Source organism: Oxyura jamaicensis, chromosome 12, assembly GCF_011077185.1.
Source record: "Oxyura jamaicensis isolate SHBP4307 breed ruddy duck chromosome 12, BPBGC_Ojam_1.0, whole genome shotgun sequence".
NCBI lineage: Eukaryota > Metazoa > Chordata > Aves > Anseriformes > Anatidae > Oxyura > Oxyura jamaicensis.
Window position 1 is genome coordinate 14,921,368 of NC_048904.1, and position 20,760 is coordinate 14,942,127.

The following is a 20,760-nucleotide window of genomic DNA, read 5'->3' on the forward strand; positions in this document are numbered from 1 at the left end:
TTTTCCACAGGGAGCCGTATGACGCTGCAGACATTGATGAGAGCACTGGACTTTAAGACACCCCAAAGCACTTAATGCAGAATTAGTCAGCAGAATTTAGAAACATATGTTAATAAATAAATAAATAAATAAAATACCACTGTATCTGAAGGGAAGCTTGTGCTGGCACGGCCACCTCTCCATCCAGGCAGGGGGAGCAGCAGAAGCGAGGCACAGCAGCCTGGTCCTGCTCTGGTGGCCTTGCTGAGGTTTTTCTCAGCTCAGCTGTGCCACAGCCCCTGGTGCTCTTGCCCCTGAGGTGCCAGGGCTCAGACGGACCTGGGAAGGGGGCAGCCAAGCCAGGGTGAAGTTAAAACACAGTGATAACTTTCAGCAGCTGAGGCCCAGCACAGGTAGGAAGAAAGGACACTCACTGCTGCCCCATGGGGCAGGGATTGGACCTCTTAGGCCAGCAGGCAGCCTGCCGTGGTGGCTACCAAAATAGCAGTTTGCCCCACACCATCTGCGGGTTGTTATTTCAGAGCTCATTTGCCAGCTGAGCTAGCACAGGTGTGTTTCGTGTGTAGGCAGAACCAGGCTGCCCCCAGTGGGCACCGGCCTGCTCCAGCTGAGCTGCAGCAAGGCACAGGCCTCAAGGGCAAGTGCCCAACTGCACGCTCCCATCACCACGGATCTGTCCCCTGGACTCAGCAGGACTGAGGTTTTCCTGGTGAAAATGGGTTGATGTACATGGCCAGGCCTCAACCTCGGCACCTCGCCTCCAGTTGCTGCCTTGGCTGCATCACCTTTGCAACGAGAAATGTGCTTCTACCTCCCCCTGCTTAAACCGGCACCTACAGCAGATCTCCGTGCACTTCCAGCCAAGAGGTCACATCTCCAAACACTTCTGAAGTAACATTTGTAACCAGAGAGGGACAGGAATCATTTCATGGAAATTTCACAGTTTTTAATATTTTTCTCCCTTTTATTGAAACAAACAAACCAAATTTTCCCCTAAGAAATAAAGTATAAAGAGCATATGTGTTAGGTCAAAACAGTATTCTGTTCTCATTTTGATTTTTAAAAAAACTATGCCTTATGTTTGGTAATATAAAATAGCTTAAAAATTAAGCCAAATTTGAAGTGGAAGTGCAGACTCTTCTGCGAAGTCCAAAAATAACTTCTCAGCATTCTTCATCTCACTGCTGCAAAGAGAGGTCAGAAACTTGTCAACTAAATCTGCTTCTGGAAGGCTGCGATCCCCATTGCCTGGATTACTCCAGAACAGGCAAAAAAATACTTGGAAAACGCTGGTGTGAGCCTGGCAGGCAGCGCCTGGACCTTCTGCTCCTGCCTCCTGCACAAAGCGAGCTGCGGAGCTGTGGCCAGGAAGAAGCTTACCGGGGTTAGCGACTTCGGGATGAACTCAGAAGTCATTCTTTCAGAGCCATTTCTCTTGATGCCAAGAGTTAGAGTGATGGGAGAGCTGAGCTGGTCAGCTGCTAATGATGGTCATTGGAAATCATTGCTGGTTTTGTCTGAATGCCTGTCCCTGGGAGAAGGGAGCGCTGCCTCACCTCTAGGCAGAAATGTTTCCTCTGAGCCAGCACTCAGATAGCTGTCGGAGGAGGACTTGTGTCAGAAAAACCAACAGACCAACTCTGTAAGTGCCTCGGTGGAAAATGTCCTTTCCAAGCCAGACCGCCCTCCTTGGTCTTTTCTGCCTCTCCCTGTTTCTCAATACACTTTTCAAAGCACGCCTATGTAGGACAAGACAGTTTTCTAGTGAACATCCCAATTTAAATCTAGATCTCTGAGACAGACGTTTCCAAGAGCCTTCAACAAAATGCTTTTAATTTCTCCATAGAAGAAAAACGCTTGTTATTAGCACAGAAAGAAGGTTGGAAAAATGAAGTGATCAACTCCATCTCTGAAGCAATTAGTCATGGTAGGCTGTACAACAGGGCTGAAAAAGAGCACTGTAATTTTAACAGAATTACCGGACATAAGAGTCTAAAGTGTTTAAATAACCCCCTCATTATATAGGGCTGGAAAGTTAAATGCTATTCATGAGCCATGCAAAGCAGTGTGGCTCCACAGCAGCCCACACTGGGAGTCTTTTTAGTCATTTATTAAAGATAAATGATAGCAAAGAATGACATCTTTGAGGTATTGGTCAGGTACTGAGAGTAACAGCCAAGGTTTTGAAATACTGCATGTTTTCTGCATTTGATGGTGGTTGGGAGAGTACAAGAAATGTATCCTCTCTCTTTTTGGAATAAAAACACAGGAGCAGAAAAAGGCTGGAGCTGCCAGTATCGAGAGATCTGCTGCATCTTCTGAGAAGAAGAAAAAAAAAAAAAGGTGGACATACACAGGAGGGCAGAAAAATGCAAACTCCTCACTCTGACCTGCAGCCTCTGCGGCAGAGGAAGCCCAAGCACTCTAGCATATCCATTTGCTCCAAAACCTGCCAAACTTTGGTGCTCAGAGCCGGTGGGGTGGCAATTACGTCCTGCAGCTGATCACAGTCATACACAGATCCTCAGCCTGACTTCACAATTCTCCCCCAAGCTGCTTTATTAGGGACTGCCTTTTTTATTATTATTATTATTTATTTTTCCTGATAATTAGAGCAAATTTCCAACAAACCATTTACAGATCTTCCATTTCCAGGTCAATTTCTACTTCCATTTCTGAACCTTGTTTTTTAAACTGTAAATCTGACTTGGGGCTGTGTTGACATAAAATTGTTTATAGGAAGTTAACTAATTAGTAACACTAATTGGGACTTATGTTGCCTGCCACAAGGCAGAAATAGAGACCTTCAGCTCAGAAACAAATGCTTTTCTGTCAAGTGAATTTTTAACTAGTAACCATGTTTTTTTTTGCTAGCAACACTGAAATTACCAAGGGAAGAGAGTTGCACCACAGTCAAATTTGCTAAGAAAATGTAATCTGAAAATGGGTAAAGATATGTTATAAAGAAAAGTATCCTTTAAAATGTATAATTGCTGATTTACCATGATGACAATAAATTAGATTATCATTTAGGAAATAGTCCGGTCTATTTATATCTCTACTGCTACGTAATTGCAGAAAGCCTGCTGCTGGAATGTGCTTTTGCATGTAGCTTAGCTCCCAAAGCAGAACACACACTGAAAGAGGAAGGCTTTGGTTTTCCAGTACGCTAAATTTGTCCTTCAAACCTATTGGTGAATGTGAATGGAAACAACATTGGTTATCAATCAGGGCAAAGCTTGATTGACGGAAAGCTTTGGGCCATTTAGGAGCCACTGTTTGAAGATAGTTAATACAATTAAGGAGAGTAGTCTGGGGAAGTAGGTGTGGGGCTGAGCTGTCTCCCTGGCTGCTCCTGGTGCTAGCCAGAGTGGTGGCACCATCACGACGCTGAGCTACAGGGATGGATGACAGCTCAGCATCCTCTTGGAAAAGGGAGCTGGCTGCAAGCCCTAAGGCACATCACTCTGACACATCACTACCTAGCAAATGACTTCTGTGGGATTTCAGTACGTGCTTAAAGGCTCTGGTGAGCCACAGCTTCAGGTATGTGCTTCTGCTGCATTCGCACCGTGGGCTGCATGCTCGTCCTGAGATGGGGCATGTCAGAGCTGGACATCATGCGATCAGGGTGGGTGGGTACAGATCTGGAAAACTCTGAAGCATCGGGACCTGTGGGAGGTTGAGGGACTGACCAGGAGTAGCGGGAGCTGGAAGAGGCAGGAGGATGTCTGAGAGGCATCCCTGTTTACCCTCACCCCATTTTCAGCCTGTACCACCCTGCCTAAGGGCAAGCCAGCAGATGCCAGACTCTGGCTGCAATTTGCCGCTTGGTTGCCTTCCTGGGAGCCGGTCCCCACGTTTCCCTCCTTTTAACCCAACTTTGTTCCACATACATTTTCTTGTAGACTTGAAATGATATATTTTTTTCCCCAAATTTTTTAAGTTGATTTATTTTTGCAGCATCGCTAGCAGGTCCGGTATCCCAACTCATCCTTCAGGCACAGTTGTAGAATGAGGGGTACACACCCTGTACCTGGGGCTGTTTCCCCAAAGCCAGGAATTGGGAGCATCAGTCCAGGCAGAGCTCAGGACCCTGGACTGCAGGGCAGGACTGCAGGACTGCACAAGCAGCATTCCTGCCTCCCCCCGCTCCTTTTGCATGATACAAATGAACAAGGAACCCAAATCCTGGAAATAAAAACCAGCGCAGAAATGGATGTTTACCATTCACTGTATTAATTCCCTTGTGTACAAAGTATTTTGCCTCTATAATAGCACACAGGTATTGAAATACGATGGCAAATGCAGAAAGACCATACAGACACATCTCTTACAGGTCTCTTCATTTCCTTTTGAATATAATCAGAAAGAAAAGAAATACTGTACAGGAAAGTGCTTGCAAAACAAAACAAAACAAGTTTGTAGAAAAATAATGGCACTGATATACAAAACCCAGAGTTGTTTCCTGAACAAGAAACGCTGAAGGCCTCTGGTCCTCAAAGTCTGTTCCTATTTAATGAAGCCCTTTAATGAATCATAATCTAGTGAATCAGTGATCTATCAATTCTTCCCTTATAGTTTATTTTTTTTTTTTTAGGTTTCTCTTGCTCTGTTAATAGCTGTTATGAAACTATATGGTAGACAGGAATGTGTACAGGTCAAAATAATATTTCTTTTTATAAATAGCCATTCACTTCATTACAGAAAATATAATAAGCCTGTACTTTCTAAGCACCACTGTTTCTCTCTAAAGTTCATAGTGCAATTTTCCCTTTTCCCCTACAGAAGTTATACATGAGCAATTATCATTAAAAAATCATTATTCCATTACTATTGCTTTTCCCTTTTTCCTCTCCCTTTCCCATTCCCTTTTTCCCTTTCCCATTCCCTTTTTCCCTTTCCATTTTCCCTTTTCTTTGACTTTTGAAATGGTATTTTTGGCATTTTTCTCAGAAAGGCATAATTCCTCACTGCTACTCATAGGCATACAACATAGGTGAAATCAGCCTTAAGATATGATCATATCTACTTAGTTTATGTGCCATTAAACAAACAAAAAAATCACCCCAAATGATGAGTAAGATAGTCTCATTCTTTCCTCTAAGCCTGAATATTAACGAGAGCAGCAGAGGCACGCGTGGGTAAATGCCGAGCACCGATTCTTTAGCTGCTGCCTTTTAACAGGACCCTGCTCACACATTAGATGTCTACCGATTTACATGAATATGTCAATACCTGACTGTCAGGCTGACGGGTTTCATTCTGCAGGCTGAATACATGGGATATGAATCCAGGGATCTGATGATTTATTGCTATTGATCTGACTGTTTTGTAACAGACTGATTGCTGCTCCTCTGGGGAGCTGGGTAACAACAGGTAAAAGACTTGCAGAAGATCCTGAGGTTGGGTTTGCTGAGTATTTGCATCCAAAACTGAAAGATTTAGCCAGATTAGCAGACAAGACTCTTTGGTCTTCCAAACTGCTGGCAATTTTGTGCTAAATAGCTTCCTTTCCTTGTACTTTGTGCTGCTGGCTGCCCTGACATATGGCAGCGGGGCAGCGTCTTCCTATAGCTAAGTAAAATTGTGGAGATAGAATTAAGAGACATAGTCATAGACTACAAAAATAATCTGGTCACATCACCCCCGTTCAACGTGCTACGAAGCTCTGCGAAAAACGTGGCATGCCGCAAGCAGCAGGCTATGTACAGGCGGAGCTGCAGTCATCACACAGCCGCGGTGGTGCCTATGGGAGCTTTCCCCTCAATTAAAAATAAAATAAACAACACCAAAAAAAAAAAAAAACATTAAAGGTCTGGTTGTACATTGGATTGTGGACAGCAAAGAGCACAGATGCCCTACCAGGAAGATATGAAGCAATACAGAAGTAGGCGTAAAGCAGGCTGTTTTCGAAGTGGGGGGGGGGGGCAGAGATATCTGCAAGTACATGCTGATCTCGCTGCTGCCGCCCGCCTGGCCCTGCGTGCTTGCAGATGGGCTGCCAGTGAGTAGGAAGCCGGGAAGCATCGTGGGGCAGGACGTGCTGTCCCCAGCCCCTACGTGCCCTGCTCCCCCTGGCCCCCCAGCCAACCAGGCAGGTGCTTGCAGGTGGTGAGAGCGCGGTGGAGATGCTTTGGGCTCTGCATTCGGATTTTGTGACAACGTCCCTAATAAGCTGCGGTGCTTCTCAGCCTGGGGAAACATATGGGCTCATCAGCCTGCCTGGATGAGTTAATACCCTGCTGCCAGATGGAGCCAGGAAGCACGGTGGCACATGCAATTAGCTGAGAAATGTATATATATATATATATATATATTTTTTTTTTCCTGAAAAGCGAGTTTGCTTCGGAGCCCTACCAATAAAAGGGGCTCAGCTGAAGATCCATCTGCAGGAATTTTCCTAAACCTGGGGTAGATCTCAATCAATTCGAATCGCCTGACAATTCTTCTGCTTTCTTCCTTTTTCCACTGATAAAGGCACTGGATTAACTAAAACTACAGAGCGTTAATAAATACCATGTTAGCACCAAACCAGTGCTTTAGCACTGGCCACAGAGGTCATGTGAAATTCAAAACATACCTAAAAGATAAAGATTGCTAATGCAACTAGCACTGTATTCATTGTCGTGTTTTCCTTGAGTGCTCTTGGCCTAATCACTAACATCAAATTTAAGCACGTCTTGTCTATTTTCCTTGCAGAAAGACAGATTGAAATGCCAAAAATACCCCTATGCAGATTGTGTAGCACCGTAGAGGGCCAAAGCAGCCCGTAACTGAAGGAAAATTACTGATTGAAAGTAAACAACCGAATACAGTGACAATAAAGTATCACTTGTCATAATGCTACATATAATGTAGAGTACGCAAAATGCAGTGGTTTGACTGCAGGATTTAACAATAAAAAATAAAAATAGTAAAAGCAGCCTTAATATAATGATTTTACGTACAAAAATATTAAATCAAAATAAATAATTCCAAACATAAATATTATACTGTACATTAAGAATATGCGATCTATATACACACATAAACAGATAAAAAAGTGGAAGGCAGAGGTATTGCATCGCTATCCTTCATCCATCTCGTCTCCGCGGGCTGCTCCCAGACAACCTGCAAAGCACAGATGAGGAGCACGTCAGAGTCAGGCCATCAGTGTTGCCTTCAAAACCTCTAAGTGGTGAGACCAGCATGGGATCTGAGCTGGGACAGATGCCAGCAAGGTGGAAATGTGCCTCCCTTTGACAGCATCGCTCCCATGGGCATTACTGGGAGCACTGGAGCTGCTCCTGCTGCACAGGGTGCGCTCACTGGCCCCGTGGGAGAAGCCTCTCACAAAGGAGCGTGCATCCAGCAGCCCTGTGGGACTTTTCAGGCATTTTTCAGATTATCACTGGACCAAGTCCCCAGAAGATGCGCCCCAGACCTGAGTGACAAGCTGGCTTTGGGGAATGGGAGCTGAATGCTTGGCAGCCATCGGCTGCTGTGTGTCTTCAGCAGGACATTTTAGGGAAGACCCCTGTTGCTCTTGGCAGGGCACTTACCATTGCTATAACACCTGGACATCGAGGCCTGTTCCAGACGATGGAGTACACTTCCCACAGTAACCACCGCATTTTCCTACTACTTTGGTACCATCCTGCAGGCAGAAACAGAAGCAACATCTCATGTAAGGGCTCAGGAGCTCCAGGCAGTGAAAGGGCCAGATCTGGGTTTTTCCAGCCAGGGCTTTAATAGAAAATGTCTTGGAAGAAAAACGAATAATGCCTAAATCAATCTACAAAATTACAGTTATATTTAAATGTATGCAAATGTAATTCCCTTTAGTACTGCCAGGTCAGATGGTGAACACAAATAAGAAAGGGTACTTTTGATTTATTACACTGCAAGATGCCCAAGGAGAAGGCCATTTGGAGGGATATCTCAAGGACATCTGCTTTCTCCAATCTGCCCTACAGTGAGTAACTGCTTGTTCCACTGTAATGAGTGGAAAACTTGGATCATGAGAGAGAAATAACACATCTAGACCGGAACAGCACCTTGGTGGTGAGCGAGTATGTGAAGGGCACAGAGGACATTTGCAGATGTTACCAAGAAACATCTATTTGGAAGGGAAGAGCCTGGCATGGCTCCAGAGCAAGGACACGGCAGGGATGTGGTGAGGCTGTGCCATGTGCTATGGTACTGTCCCCCCTCAGCTCTGCACCGCCAAATCCAGAAGAGACCCAGGAAAATGTAGTCCTGGGCTGGCCACGTCTCCAGCAAGCGTGGGGCAACTCCAGCGTCAAGTCAGTGGATTGATGCCAGCATCAGCAACACCTCCATGTGGCCTTCCTCGCCCCACCTCTGCACAGGCTTTCTCCTCTAGGTCACTACCATGGACACACAGTCCTTGAGGGGAATTCAACCCTCAATTATCAGAAAATTGGGCTTAAGTGCAGGACAAGCTTACACAAAGCGTTTATTTTTAGACAAACTCCATCCTGCCCTTGACACTATCGATCTGTGATTGCAGCAGGCTGCTATCATCTCTTCTCGCTATGCCTTCCTTTCTTCTGCTCCTGCTGGCAATTAAACCCCTGGAGCAGCACTTGACAGATGCCACTGGGTGAGGGAGGTAAGAGCTGTCTCTTAGCCTCCCTTGGCCCTTAAAGTTTGTTTTAATTCTGCCAGCTGTGATTGTGCCTGCCCTCTGCAACCCCAAAGGTGGCTGTCCAGACTTCTCCTCTCTGAAGTGGAGAAGAACAGCAAAGTAACAGCCAGAACTAATGTACAGGGTCTGTGCGAGTCCTCTTACACCTGCACTGGGGCATGGACCAGCAGCAACTAACCCCTCTGCTGAAAAGGCTCCTTTATGAGCCCCAGTACTGACAGGGCTCATGGGCTCGAGGCAGTCCAGGAGAGGATCTTTTACAAATTGCTTCTTGTTAAAGGGCTGCTGTGACCTCTTTAGGACAGTTTTAACAGGGGCAAACATTCTGGGAATGATTCCTTCTCAGGGTACGTGCTTCATCTCCAGTAGCATCTCTGCCCCAGTGCCCCCAGCCCTGCCTGCCACACAATGCATGCTCCGTGCCCATGACCAACTGATTACAGATAGGTCTGCCCCACAGCACTCACAGTGTGCAGACTCACAGCTAATCAGGCTCACTAATTAACTGCAATAACCTGGATCAAGTTAAACCCACTAACGTCCTTCCCCTACAATTATGGGCAACACTTTGTTTCTGATGTCAAATGTTAGATTTTTGTTAGCATCTAATTGGAAGATGTTGCCACAAAAGACGATGTGGCAATTAGAAATTTCCCACGAGTGGGTATAACCATAATTAAAATTGCAACTTACTGGGGATTTCTGAATTTCCGACACTGCGTAATTCCCTTGCGAGAGCCACTTCGCTGTTCCCGTTAAGGACAGGCCTGTCCCATACAGATCTATGCTGAAGCGACCCTAAAAAGCAAGCAGACAAGCCTGGTTATCCCAAAGCCCTGTGCCTCAACCATGCTTGCCACAGCATCACTTCTCTAACAGGATCTTATCAGCAATGTTTCCAATTTTTCCATTGCTCTGACAGTGATTAGCACATAGCGTACAAATCACAGCGTATCTCAGGTCAGGAACTTCATTTTCGTTTGTGGCTGCAAGGAAGGAGGGGCTTTTGCTTGGTTTTTCACTGCTTTTGCTCTTTTCCGCTGCTTTTTCGTGGTTTGCCGATTGAGGGCATTCTTGGCTTATCCATGGCAAGCTGCGGAGCCTGACATGCTCCAGCGGCTGATGGAGAAGGTACCCCAGGAATGTGCTGCAGCTGCTTTTGCTTTTCCCTCCTCAACTGGAGAGGGCACACTTGTCCTTTTTACTGTACTTTTCACTGAGCTTTTTTTTTTTTTTTTTTGCTTCCCCCAGACTTCAGTAAAATCAAAACACTTTCATTTATTTCTTAAAAATGTCACTTCATTTCCCTCCATCTCAAAATGCACAAAATGGGTGGAAAACTCAGGGTTATGTCTGCATCCACCACAAATTCCCCAGGAGACTCCAGCCTGGCCCATTTTGGGACCGAGGAGGAACCTTTTGTCACACCCCGAGACCGATCCATCACAGTACCAGGTGCCTGGGAACTTTGCTCCCCGTGCTCACTGCCCTGGCAATGGAGATGCTCTGCAAGGAGTGACCTGTCTGGTCAGGAGGATGGACATTAACATTCATGAGCCTTCCTGAGGTAAGAAGGCAATCCCTAAGCTGCTGAGCTGTGCAGAAAAGTGCCAGAAGGAGATGGAGAGGTTTGCCCTCTGCTGCCCATTGCTGCAGCTCTTCACCTCATGCCCTTTGCCAGCAAGGTCTGCGCAGTCCAAGGTATTGGACAAACACATTGCTCATCATCCCCCAGCTCCACAAAAGCTAGGTGTGCCAAGGACAAAGAGCGAGCCACCTGTAAAACGGTGTTAATTAGTCTCCTAATGACTTTCAAGAGCACTTATTTCTTCCAAGCAACTGAGCTTGACATCTTGCATTACCTCCCAAAGCAGCTGAGGATGTGAGTCAGCCTGTGCCCAGATGCTCTCCCTACCTTCAAACACACGTGCGCACAACTAACCCTTCTCCCCACCTCATTTCTTCTGCTTTTTCTCCTTTATTGGTGACTTTCTGAGCACCCGCAGGGGCTGCTGGCTCTGGGAGATGTCCCTTAGCTAGTCCTGCTGCTTGTCTGATAACAACCTGGCACCTTCCTAAAGAAATGGGAAGAACGGCCAAAGGGAAAAGTTTCTGACTGCTGATTTGAGAATCTGACGCTCACTGGAGTCTGCTTGATGTGATCAGCAGTAATTAATAGAGGGCCTGGACGTGACAAATGGCACCAATTCCTGTGAAACGCTATTGTCAAATACCTGCGGGCATTTGGCTGCGCTGTAGCAGTCCCCAGCAGTGGCATAAGGAACAGGTCGTCCATCATGCGTCCGTGCAAACTGTAAATCAGTTGCTGCGGAGAAGAGTTGGTGAATAACATGGGAAGAAAGATGCAGGGAGAGACAAAATACATGTAAACATACTCTTTGCTAATGTTTAAAGTCACTAAAGCTCATTTCATGCATTAATCTTGAGAGTTGAGACCTCATCTGCTGGATTTTTAATATTAAATCCCCAATTCATCCCACACAACTCCCAGCACGGCTAGGACTGAATTTCACAGGATGCTCCTACATTCAGTTTTACAGTTGGGTTCAAGTATCGGTGATTTAGGGCCTAGGTATAAATAACAACAAAACCAGAACCTATGCCTTTCCTTTTATTTATCTATTGGACAATTTCCCATTTTGATGGGGCAACTTCTAAATCTTCCTTTTGAACAAAGCCAAACAACTGTGCCCAAACTGCCCCTAGCCTGGGTGCTCCAGCTCAGGTGTTCAAAGGGATTTGGGGTATTTTGCAGTGATCTGAAGTAAGTGAGACTCCTCTTGATGAGGATGCAAGATAGCTCCTGCCTGACAGAGGTGGGTGCCCAGCTCCTTTTGAAATGCAAAGGGAGCTGGTATCAAATTCCCTGAGGGTGGCTCCTAGGAGCTTTTACAGACTATTAGCAGCTTTTTACAGATTAATAGATGGTGAGGTCTCATGTCCTGAAAATAAAGTGATAAGAAACCCTGTCACATAGAGAGTCATTTTACAAGGAAGGACTTTGATTTGCTAGAAAACCTCTGCTATTTACTGAATGAACCCCCAACAATATGTTGCATTTTTAAAACGTTTGCTGGAAACTAAGAGCATCCCCAGAGCCAAAGGAACTGAAACTGTACCCGAGCAGTGGGGATGCCTCCCAGCTCCCTCGCATGCTGGGTCCCAGGTGGCCACTGGTGTTGCACAGCTAAAATTACCTCCCCCTCTGCAAACCCACGGCCCCCTCTCCATCATTCTCAACACCAGTTATTTTCCCAGGTCTGACTCTGCCAAGAGCCTCCTTCACCTTCCTACTGCCCTAACACTGGCACCGTTCATCTCTGATGTGCTCGGGCTGCAGCCTTTAAGTGCAAAGGTGACAAGGTCTAAAAGCAGCTTTTAATAGGAGAGTTCAGGAATAACCTTCGCTAGAGTGCTTCTGCTTGCTTGTAATTACAGTAAAATAAACATTGTTTTTTAATGGCAAGGCCCTGTTTTTACTCACTTATTATTTGCATAGTGTTCAGGTCCAGCCTTACTTTGCTGAAGGTGGAAAACCCAGCTGCTGTGTAATCTTTCCTACACTGGCAGTCTTCTCGTCTGCTCCCGTTATACGGACACTCAGTCGGGTTATGCAATCTAAATCAAAAGAAAACCCTTTCTACTCATGACAGGAAAATATTGCCATAGCAAACAAAAACAATGGAACGCTCAGAATTAAAGGGATTTCTTACCTGTATCCATACACTTCTGAAAAATTCTCTGCATCCCCATTTACAAGGGTCACGTACTCCTTTGGGCTGTCAGTCTGCATCCCAGAACAATACACCTGAAAGAGAGAAGCCGTAATTTCATCAGGCATCACGAGCAAAAGGAATGCCTAGAAAACTGGAGGTAGAAAATGCAAGGGGAAGTGAGGAGCACGCGCAGGGTCCTCTTACACCTTTGGGAAATGCATAAAGCATCAATCTGCTGCTGAAACGCACCTTTAATGTCTTCCCTTTGACTTTAAGGAAATATTCACCATCGTCAGTGACACCTTTGAGATTTTTAACATCTTTGCAACTCCTTGGTAATTCACCTGAAATAAAACAGAAATACTTACAGTCACTGAGCAATGGTACATCAACATTTCTTTTATGAGACATCTACAGCCTCAAGACAAGATGTTTATTTTTAAGAGATCTCCCTGAAGTGTCTTAGTGCTTTGTTGGATGGCCCCAACGCTTGGAAACACAGCACATCTCCAAGAGTTTGACGGGAACAGAAGCTCAAGGTGCAAGAAAAGGAAAGAAAGGTGCAAAGGTGCAGACTCACAGTCATGGACGTTGTGACACATCCTCCTCTCTTCGGGTTTCAAATCTGCATGGCACAAGCTGCTGAGCTGGTCATCATTCGTCAAGCACTGCACTGACCGGTGCATGACTCCAACTCCACAGGTCACAGAGCACTGCAAGACCAGACAGAGGTTCCTATTTTATCTCAAGGGCTTTTGGGCTCTGAACCAGAAGAATAGAGGCAGCCGGTTTCCTTTGTATAAAGAAACAGCAGCAAAGGTCCCAGTCCCACAGAGGCTTAATTTTAATCAGACAAGTAGTTCCTTTGATTATTAATCCCTTCATTATTATCATCATCCTTAATTATTTCAAGAAGACCGTACTTCACTTAGCACTTACATAATTTACTGGATGAGACCTGTGCTCAAGCAAAAACGTTCATGTTTTGCAGTAGGAAGGTTGCACAAGGAAGAAAAGTTCACCAGAAGGCCTGAATGCTAGAAGGGCTCCCCTGCCATTGACAGGCCTCTGAGAAACCACGACAGACTTTGTTGTTTTCTAACCAAATTGTACCAAAAATACGCAGCCTCCAAGCCCTCTTGTTCCTCATCATCCAGAAAAATGACCAAATTGTGCAAATTCTGGGTCGTCCTTCCATGGTCCAAACCAAGGCTGCAACATTAGATGCCACTGGAAGTCCTGAGCAGCTCAGCCTGGCCGGCTGCTGCAGCAGGCCACAGGCTGTGCCCAGATGCTTGCTATCCCTCTGTACCTTGTTATTTATGTACCTGAGAACTGAAAATCAGCTCTGTCTACAGGCAGCAGCTTAGGCCACCAAGAAAATGAGGGTGCTCATCTGTTTGGAAATGCTTTGTGTGCTTCAGCACACGGCGAAGGAGACTGCCTTCAGCAGTTCGCGCCATTCGCAGCTTGGCGTTTGCTTTTTATCAGCTCCAAATCCATAAAACCTCACGATGGAGCAGAGCAGCACGCTCTATTTGTCCATCAAAGGTGATGGTAATTTACACCGAACCCCTTAGAAAATCAGAGGTGAGAAGGGTCACGGTACTTTGTAGTCCCTAGCATGTTCAGCAGCACCAAGCAGGGACAGAGATCTTGCTCTCTGAAATGGATACTCTTCTCGACAGAGGTGCATTAACGAGTTGGGTATTTTGCACTGAAGTTCTGGGGGGAAATGCCAATTAATCGAGGCTGTAACTCCTCTGCCCTGACTCGCAGGGAGGATCTGAAGCTTCCTGTGGGGCGCGAGGAACTAAGGTTTCAAACAGCTCTGCCATTTACTGTGACAGCTTCCACTGCATTCTGCTTGACTTGACCCTCATTGCCTTGTAAAGATTTGACAGATTCCTACAAATGCCTGAGCTGGGTTAATAAATCAAATTTATAGGAGAAACATCACATTTCAAAGAATGTCAGAAGCCCAAAGAAGTGAAATGTTATCACCTTAACTAAAATCTGATCTTGTAGTTCAGGCCCCAGAAATGGGTCGACACAAACAACTTTTACAGAAAGGTTAAGTTCCTTCCCCTGCCTGTCCCAGCTTTTGGAAGGAGGAGGAAGAAGGTGGGGGGAAGAAAGAAAAATCCTTTTAAGGCTCAAATTACCAGTCTTTTGGCCTTCTGCTGGCTCCCACATCTTGCTCACACACATGGACAGACAGGATCAACCCCGGCTGCCAGCTATGCATCACTCCCTCTGTTCTAGAACAAGGGGTTCAGGCCCTTTCCTGGTAGCAACCCCACTTTCTGACTAAGCATTCAGTATGGCCACAAATTTTAGCTACAGCTGAATTTTTATGGAGATCATGACTTTTGTGGCTGCTGTAAATCCCCCATACAATGGGGTTCAGCATGGAGCAGCAGGCCCTACAACACACCAAGGCATTCAATGCATTCATTTACACAACTCTTCAACATCCCCCTGCCAAACCTTAGGAACGTGCCCCCTGTGTAACAAAATAAAAATACATATAGATAAGTTTGCTCCAGTTTCTTAAGGTTAAAAAAAAAAAAGAAGGTCACTAAACTTACGCTTCCCCAGTTGCCGACGCGCCAGGAGGCTGAGACGGGGCACTCGCCGAGGTAGCAGGGCTGGATGTTGGGTGGCTGTGTGCCGGGGCAGTTGACCGTGTTCTGGTACCCGTACTCGTAGTGGTCTTTGCCGGTGTAAATCTCGCTGCACGACACCAGGCGCTGCCTGTAGCCCTTGCCACACGTCACGGAGCACTGGGGGCAAAGGAAGCGCCTGTCAATGCTTCACACTCGTGGTGAACAAGGCAAGGTGCTGCGAGGGATCACTGATAACTATTTAACCCAGCCATGAGCACTGGCTATACGTGGCTGGGGCCTGATGCTGCCTTTGAGCCCCAGTGCCTCCCTGTGCTGCTCCTGAAGCTGCTCCAGGACCCCCTGCCCAAGGTGGGCTCCAGGCTACAAGTTCCCTGACCACAAGCAAAGAGAGGAGAAGGTTTCCACAAGCAAAGAGAGGATAAGGGGATCCCTTGTGAACTCAGAAATGCCTCCATTATTGGGGTTTTCTTTCTTTTATTTTTTATATTTTGGCCATGGGATGCAGAGAGAAAGAACACAGTCAAGACTGACCCTGAGCTGCAGGTCCTTGGGAACACCTGGAAAAAAAGGGAAGGCTTTCCTTGTAAACTCCAGCTTTGTCTGCCCTCGCCCATTGCCTCGTCTTCAGGGGGCTGAGCATACACAGATGGGTCATGGGCGGAGGGGCAGGACTCACAGACACCCTAATATTTCTCCCAGAACAGCAACCAGGAGACCAGGCTGCTGGAGACATTCCCATCTCCGCCTCTTGCCCTCCTGTGCTATCTCGGGTTGCATGCCTCTCCTCCCCCGCACTCCCAGCATGTTTGCTTTTCCCTTCTCTTGCTCTTTCTTTTTAATAGTGCTGTGTCAGCAGCTGCCTTGTCACTTCCCTCTGCTGTTCCACCAAGTGGAAAGTAATCCTTCGCTTGCTGCAGAAGGAAACAGCCTAAGATTAGCCTGGGTCTTCCCGTGTTGAGCGCCTGCTGTGAAGAAAACCCATCTATTTCCCTTGCCAAGCCCTCGCCCAGTGTGAAAGCAAACCTGCTGCCTCCACTCAGGCAGGTCCTCACTCTTGCTAAAGACAGCACTGAGGAGGATGTGTCCCCATGGTCACATCCAGGTGTCCCCTTCCAGACCTGGATCCTGTACCTGGCTGCAGACTTATGGGACCCCAGAGATCCCAGGACGAGGTGGAAATAACAATAATGATTATAAACAAAATAAAATAAAATAAAATGGCACAAAACCAAAGAGGGTGCCTGCTGTATGTGATGTGCTTTGGGAGAAAATTCAATATCCTGGTTGTCTCTCACAGTCCTTCTCCTCTCTGGCCAGCAGGGAAATTGCACAGAGAAACAAACCAACAAATAATCATTTAACCACGCAGCACTGCCCTGCCACCTTTGATTTGGGTTGCAATATCTCAGCGAGGCTGGTGGCGAGAGGAGGAGGGAGCGGTGGGGACAGGGATGGGGATGGGGACTCACCTCCGACCACTCCCCGGTAATCCAGATGTACTCGCAGGGGGGCAGCTGGCAGCTCTCAATCTCAGGGGGCCGTTTGCTGGCGTCGCAGTAGGCGCTGCTCTGCTCCTGCTTGCTCTCGTCCATGCAGACCACCTTGCGGTACCGAGACGCCTCGCCGCACGTCTTCACACACTGCTCGCAGGAAACAACAGCTCACCCAACGTACCAGGGACTGCAGCAAATCCACCCGCACCCCCAGACCGAGTACATCCTTCCTCCACCAGCCTGAGTGAGCCTGTGGCTCTGGGCTTGGTGTGGGCATTTCATTGTGTTAATTGTGGCAAAGCTGAGAGCGGGGCCAGCCTGTGCCCAGCGTGTGACAAATTATCCCTGCTCTCTGGAGGTGTGAAGGCAAAGTGTAGGGATAGGGAAGAGCAGAGGCAGCAGGTATGGAACGGGATGGGTACAGGGTACAACTGTGACAGCACCAAGAGATGCAGAGGGGCCACGCCAGGATGGGGGAAAGAAAGGGAACAAAGCCCCATCATTTTGTCCCCTACTAAATAGGGCCGCTAGGAAAAAGACAAGGCAGCTGCCCTGTGCATGACACAGGCTGTCACGCCCCTCATTGTGCCTTGGGAGCACCCTTCTGCTTCCTTTCTTTTCTGAGTGCTGCCCTGACCGACGCTGAGAGCAACCCAGGCTGGCGGAGCACAAACGCTCCCCGGGGTCTTCTGGGGACACGAAGGGCTCGACTCTTTCTCTGCTCATCTCGGAAAAACAGCCTGGCTGTGAGGCTGCGCCTGCCACCCGCAAAGCCCTTGCAATGCTCCTGGGAGCAATTTGTCTTGCAAAAAAAAAATACAAATAAAACAAATCACTGGAAGAGTGAGTGTCCCAGTAAAACTATATTTTCTTAAAGTTCTCATCTGTAGTAGGCTTCTTACGCTTTCAACTAACTGGATTAACAAAGAGAAAAATGCATTAAAGCAGTCATTTTATGGAACGTGCAGGAAATTTCTTGCCCTAAGGAAAGGATAAGACGTCCAACCAGACCATCCCTATCGGCACAGGAACACCGTTTGAAGTCACCTAGGCTTGGAGGACCGTGTCAGCTTAATCTAGTTAGAGTCTCGCCATCTGAACGCTTTCAGCTCCCTGAAGCAGTTCCTGCTCTCCTGGCTCACCTGCAATTAGCAACATCTTGGAGGGTTCACCTAATTGCAAAATGTAGGCACCGTCAGGCCCTGCTTTCAGTAATTAGCTGTCAGGATCAAGATGGCAAATTATGTGAGGGCTTTAAAACCCCAAATCAATACACAGCATAATATTTGTTGTAAATACCCAGTAAGCACGCAAGCCGGGGGGCAGGAAGGGGAGCCAGCCCTACAAAGCAGAGCTTATTCCAAAGGAATAACTCGGCAGCTCTTAGGCAACAGTCAGCATTGCAAAATCTGCAGTTTGCCAGAAGACCCCAAGGGCTTCGTGCACTTTCAACCTTATTTACTCTCTTTTGCTCTAAGTCCTCACAGTGGAAGTAGCTTCTACGTCTGTGCCGAAACACGGCGGTGCTATGGGGGCTGGAGGAATTTGCTGGAGAATGGCTTAGCCAGAGAGCACAGAAACTTTGTTTTATTTGCCCATTTCTGATATATAAAGAAAATAATGAAGTGGGTTATCGCAAATAACCCATGTGGCTTCCCTGAGCAGGCACTTACCCCAGCGGGGCATGGCTGAGGGATGCTCAAAGCTCCCCTGATCTCCTGTTTCCCCTTCCTCATGTAAACTTAAGCCTAAATTTGATTAACTTTAGGTGGGTGAACAATCTCTTTGCTGCAAAAGGGTCTTCTGACACTGGCCACCACCAGCTCTCACATCAAAACCCTTCCTCATTTAAAGCCATTGACTGCTGATGGGAGATTGGCACTCTCAAACATATGCCACCCTCCTTTGTTTTTTCTCTGCAAATCATGGTCATACGGATCACTAAAGCTGCGCCAGCTCTGCACATCTTGCTACCATCAGTTAATTGAAGTTTGATTATTTGTATTTTGGGGGATAATTGGCAATTAAAATAATTCCGCTGAGATATTAAATGCAGTACAAAGACAGAGAGACCATAATAAAACAGTTCAAAGATACATTGCAGAGGTTCCAGTCAGCCACAGCAAGGTTATAAAACATAATTCCCAGAGAAAATGGACAGCTCAGCTGGCATGGAAAGGTTGTTTGTCCTTTGGTATGGGGACAGATTTTGTATGAAATCTCATGTTCATGACCGATCGAAACCTCACATAAAAGAGCAGCAGCAGGGGCTGACAGGGATGGACAGCAAGAACTTAAAAACAGGCTAGGCATGTGACAATATTTGTCTCTTTTGCCCCATTTCCCAAATTCTGAATTGTTTTCCTGGCAGTTCAAATTAAGGACTGTTTCAAGCAGCTCTCCAGCTATTTTAGACAAGTAATAATAACAAAAAAAAATTAAAATCCCAGAGGCATTGCTTTGTGCAAGCATTCACTGTGTTTCTTGTTTTTTTCCTAAATCTAACTCTGAAACACAGTTGGGAAGAAACCCCACTTCAGACATCCCCTGGGTGACTCTGGAATCCAAATCATGCAAGGATGGCTTAATTTCTCCAAAAAAGAAAATGTCAAAGCTTCAAGAATTACATTGCAGCTTCCAGAGCTGGGCACTGTCCCTCCCCACAAGCCCATGTAGAAAAACTCTCTATCCACCACTTTCCCCTCTTTCTCTCTAACCATGCCCTCGGATTTACTCTGACATCACCCAGGTCCTTTCTACTGATGTTCTGCTCCCTGGCGTGGGCACAGCTAATTAACGGCCATACCATAACAGATCAATAAATGGTTCCCAGTAAGTTCCCTTTTACTTTTCATTGGCAAAATGAACTTTTTCTAAACAACAACAAAATGGAGCAATAATAAAAAAAAGAAAACCTCTTGACAGATTCCCTTTAAAGATAAGAAATCAAGAACAAGACAGCACTGGGATGTTATTTTGCATCTTCCCTTTCATGTCAATTAGGGCTCATTGCTCAGAGAACGCTAATGCAATCTGTGTCTCCTCTACAGATAGCTTGCAGCCAGGACTTACGGCTGGGGAGGAGGTGATGTTGCCTTTTTTCCACCCCGTACATCAGAACAAAATAGGAAGCGCTCAGAACTGTTCAGGATCAGCCAAAGGGGGGAGCTCACACTGGGTGACACTTGCATGTTTCTATTAACCATCATTTATGGACGAGGAAACTCAACTCACCCTGCTAACAAAGCTCCAAGGAATAACAAAGGAATAAAAAGCTGGGTAAATCATTAAGGATTTCCTTGGTGCAGTGGGAAGTCCTGGAAAACTTGTCAGCACCCACATCCCCCCTAGGGCTTGGGGTAGGGGCAGGCAGGGGACCCTCACCACTGGGTTGAGAAACTGCAGAACTAATGGAAAGGGGGCCAAGGGATGGGGTGGGAAAAGTGGCATTTTGACTCGGGCACAAGGGAGGGGAGGAAGCTGAACTTGTCTGCAATGTCCCGGTGGGGCCAAGGCGCAGCAGCAGGTTTGTTGGATCAGCAGCAATGAGCTGAGCATGAGCCAGCAGGGAAGGAAAGGCTTCAGGAAAGCACATGCTGCTTGCACTGTGATTTTTTTTTCCTGGCTGCAGTGCTTGTTGCACAGCCTCTGCAAGCATGAAATGCTTTTTCTTTCATTAGTAAATCGTCTTTTCTTATCGTCCCCCTCTTTTTCCTTCTCTTTTTAAAAGGGGCTCTGGAAGAGTATGAACAGGGAGACTTTGCGCTGGCAGCACCTCCCCATCCTTTGTTACTGGAGCAGGAGGCCCTGTTTTGCATTGCCACCGCCTGGGCAGGGGAAGGCATCTCAAACAACTTCATCCTGCTTCAGGACACCCCCCCGTGCAATGCAGGAGCAATATAAAAGCAGTCTGACTGCCAATGAAAGCCGAGCCCCCACTTGATTAATGTTTGTCCTTCTCCCCAGAGCAGGCATTGGGGTGACAAGGACCAGGCTCTGATCACTCACCTCCACCACCAGCGGGATCTTTGCAGTTCTTGTGGTTCAGGATCCAGCCCCTGCTGCCGAGCCCCTGGGGCCAGCCCTGGCTTTGCAGGGAGGGTGATAAACCTGGGGGGAGGCTTCTCACCTATGGAACAAGGGCATCCCTCGCATGGGAGTGGATGTGCCCTGCACCACTGGAGGCAGCTCCCCCAGAGCTGGTCCCATTCCCAAGGCTGGCAGTCCCCTGCACCGTGAGGGGCCTG

General features: G+C 46.9%; 1 protein-coding gene across 4 annotated transcripts in view; it reads right to left on the reverse strand.

Moving 5' to 3' along the window:
• Positions 1–4,218: 4,218 nt before the first annotated feature.
• ADAMTS9 (ADAM metallopeptidase with thrombospondin type 1 motif 9) overlaps positions 4,219–20,760 on the reverse strand; it is a 76,529-nt gene continuing 59,987 nt past the window's right edge. For 3 of the 4 annotated variants that reach the window (XM_035337331.1, XM_035337330.1, XM_035337329.1), the window contains 10 exons: positions 16,490–16,660; positions 14,982–15,176; positions 12,971–13,103; positions 12,640–12,734; positions 12,388–12,482; positions 12,159–12,292; positions 10,888–10,979; positions 9,347–9,451; positions 7,545–7,639; positions 4,219–7,113 (listed from right to left, as the gene is read on the reverse strand). In XM_035337331.1, the coding sequence (XP_035193222.1) occupies positions 7,550–7,639; positions 9,347–9,451; positions 10,888–10,979; positions 12,159–12,292; positions 12,388–12,482; positions 12,640–12,734; positions 12,971–13,103; positions 14,982–15,176; positions 16,490–16,660 (1,110 nt within the window). In that variant the 3' untranslated portion in view covers positions 4,219–7,113; positions 7,545–7,549. Of the gene's footprint in view, positions 7,114–7,544; positions 7,640–9,346; positions 9,452–10,887; positions 10,980–12,158; positions 12,293–12,387; positions 12,483–12,639; positions 12,735–12,970; positions 13,104–14,981; positions 15,177–16,489; positions 16,661–20,760 lie in introns of those variants that run through there. The other variant, XR_004753997.1, reaches the window with a different exon arrangement.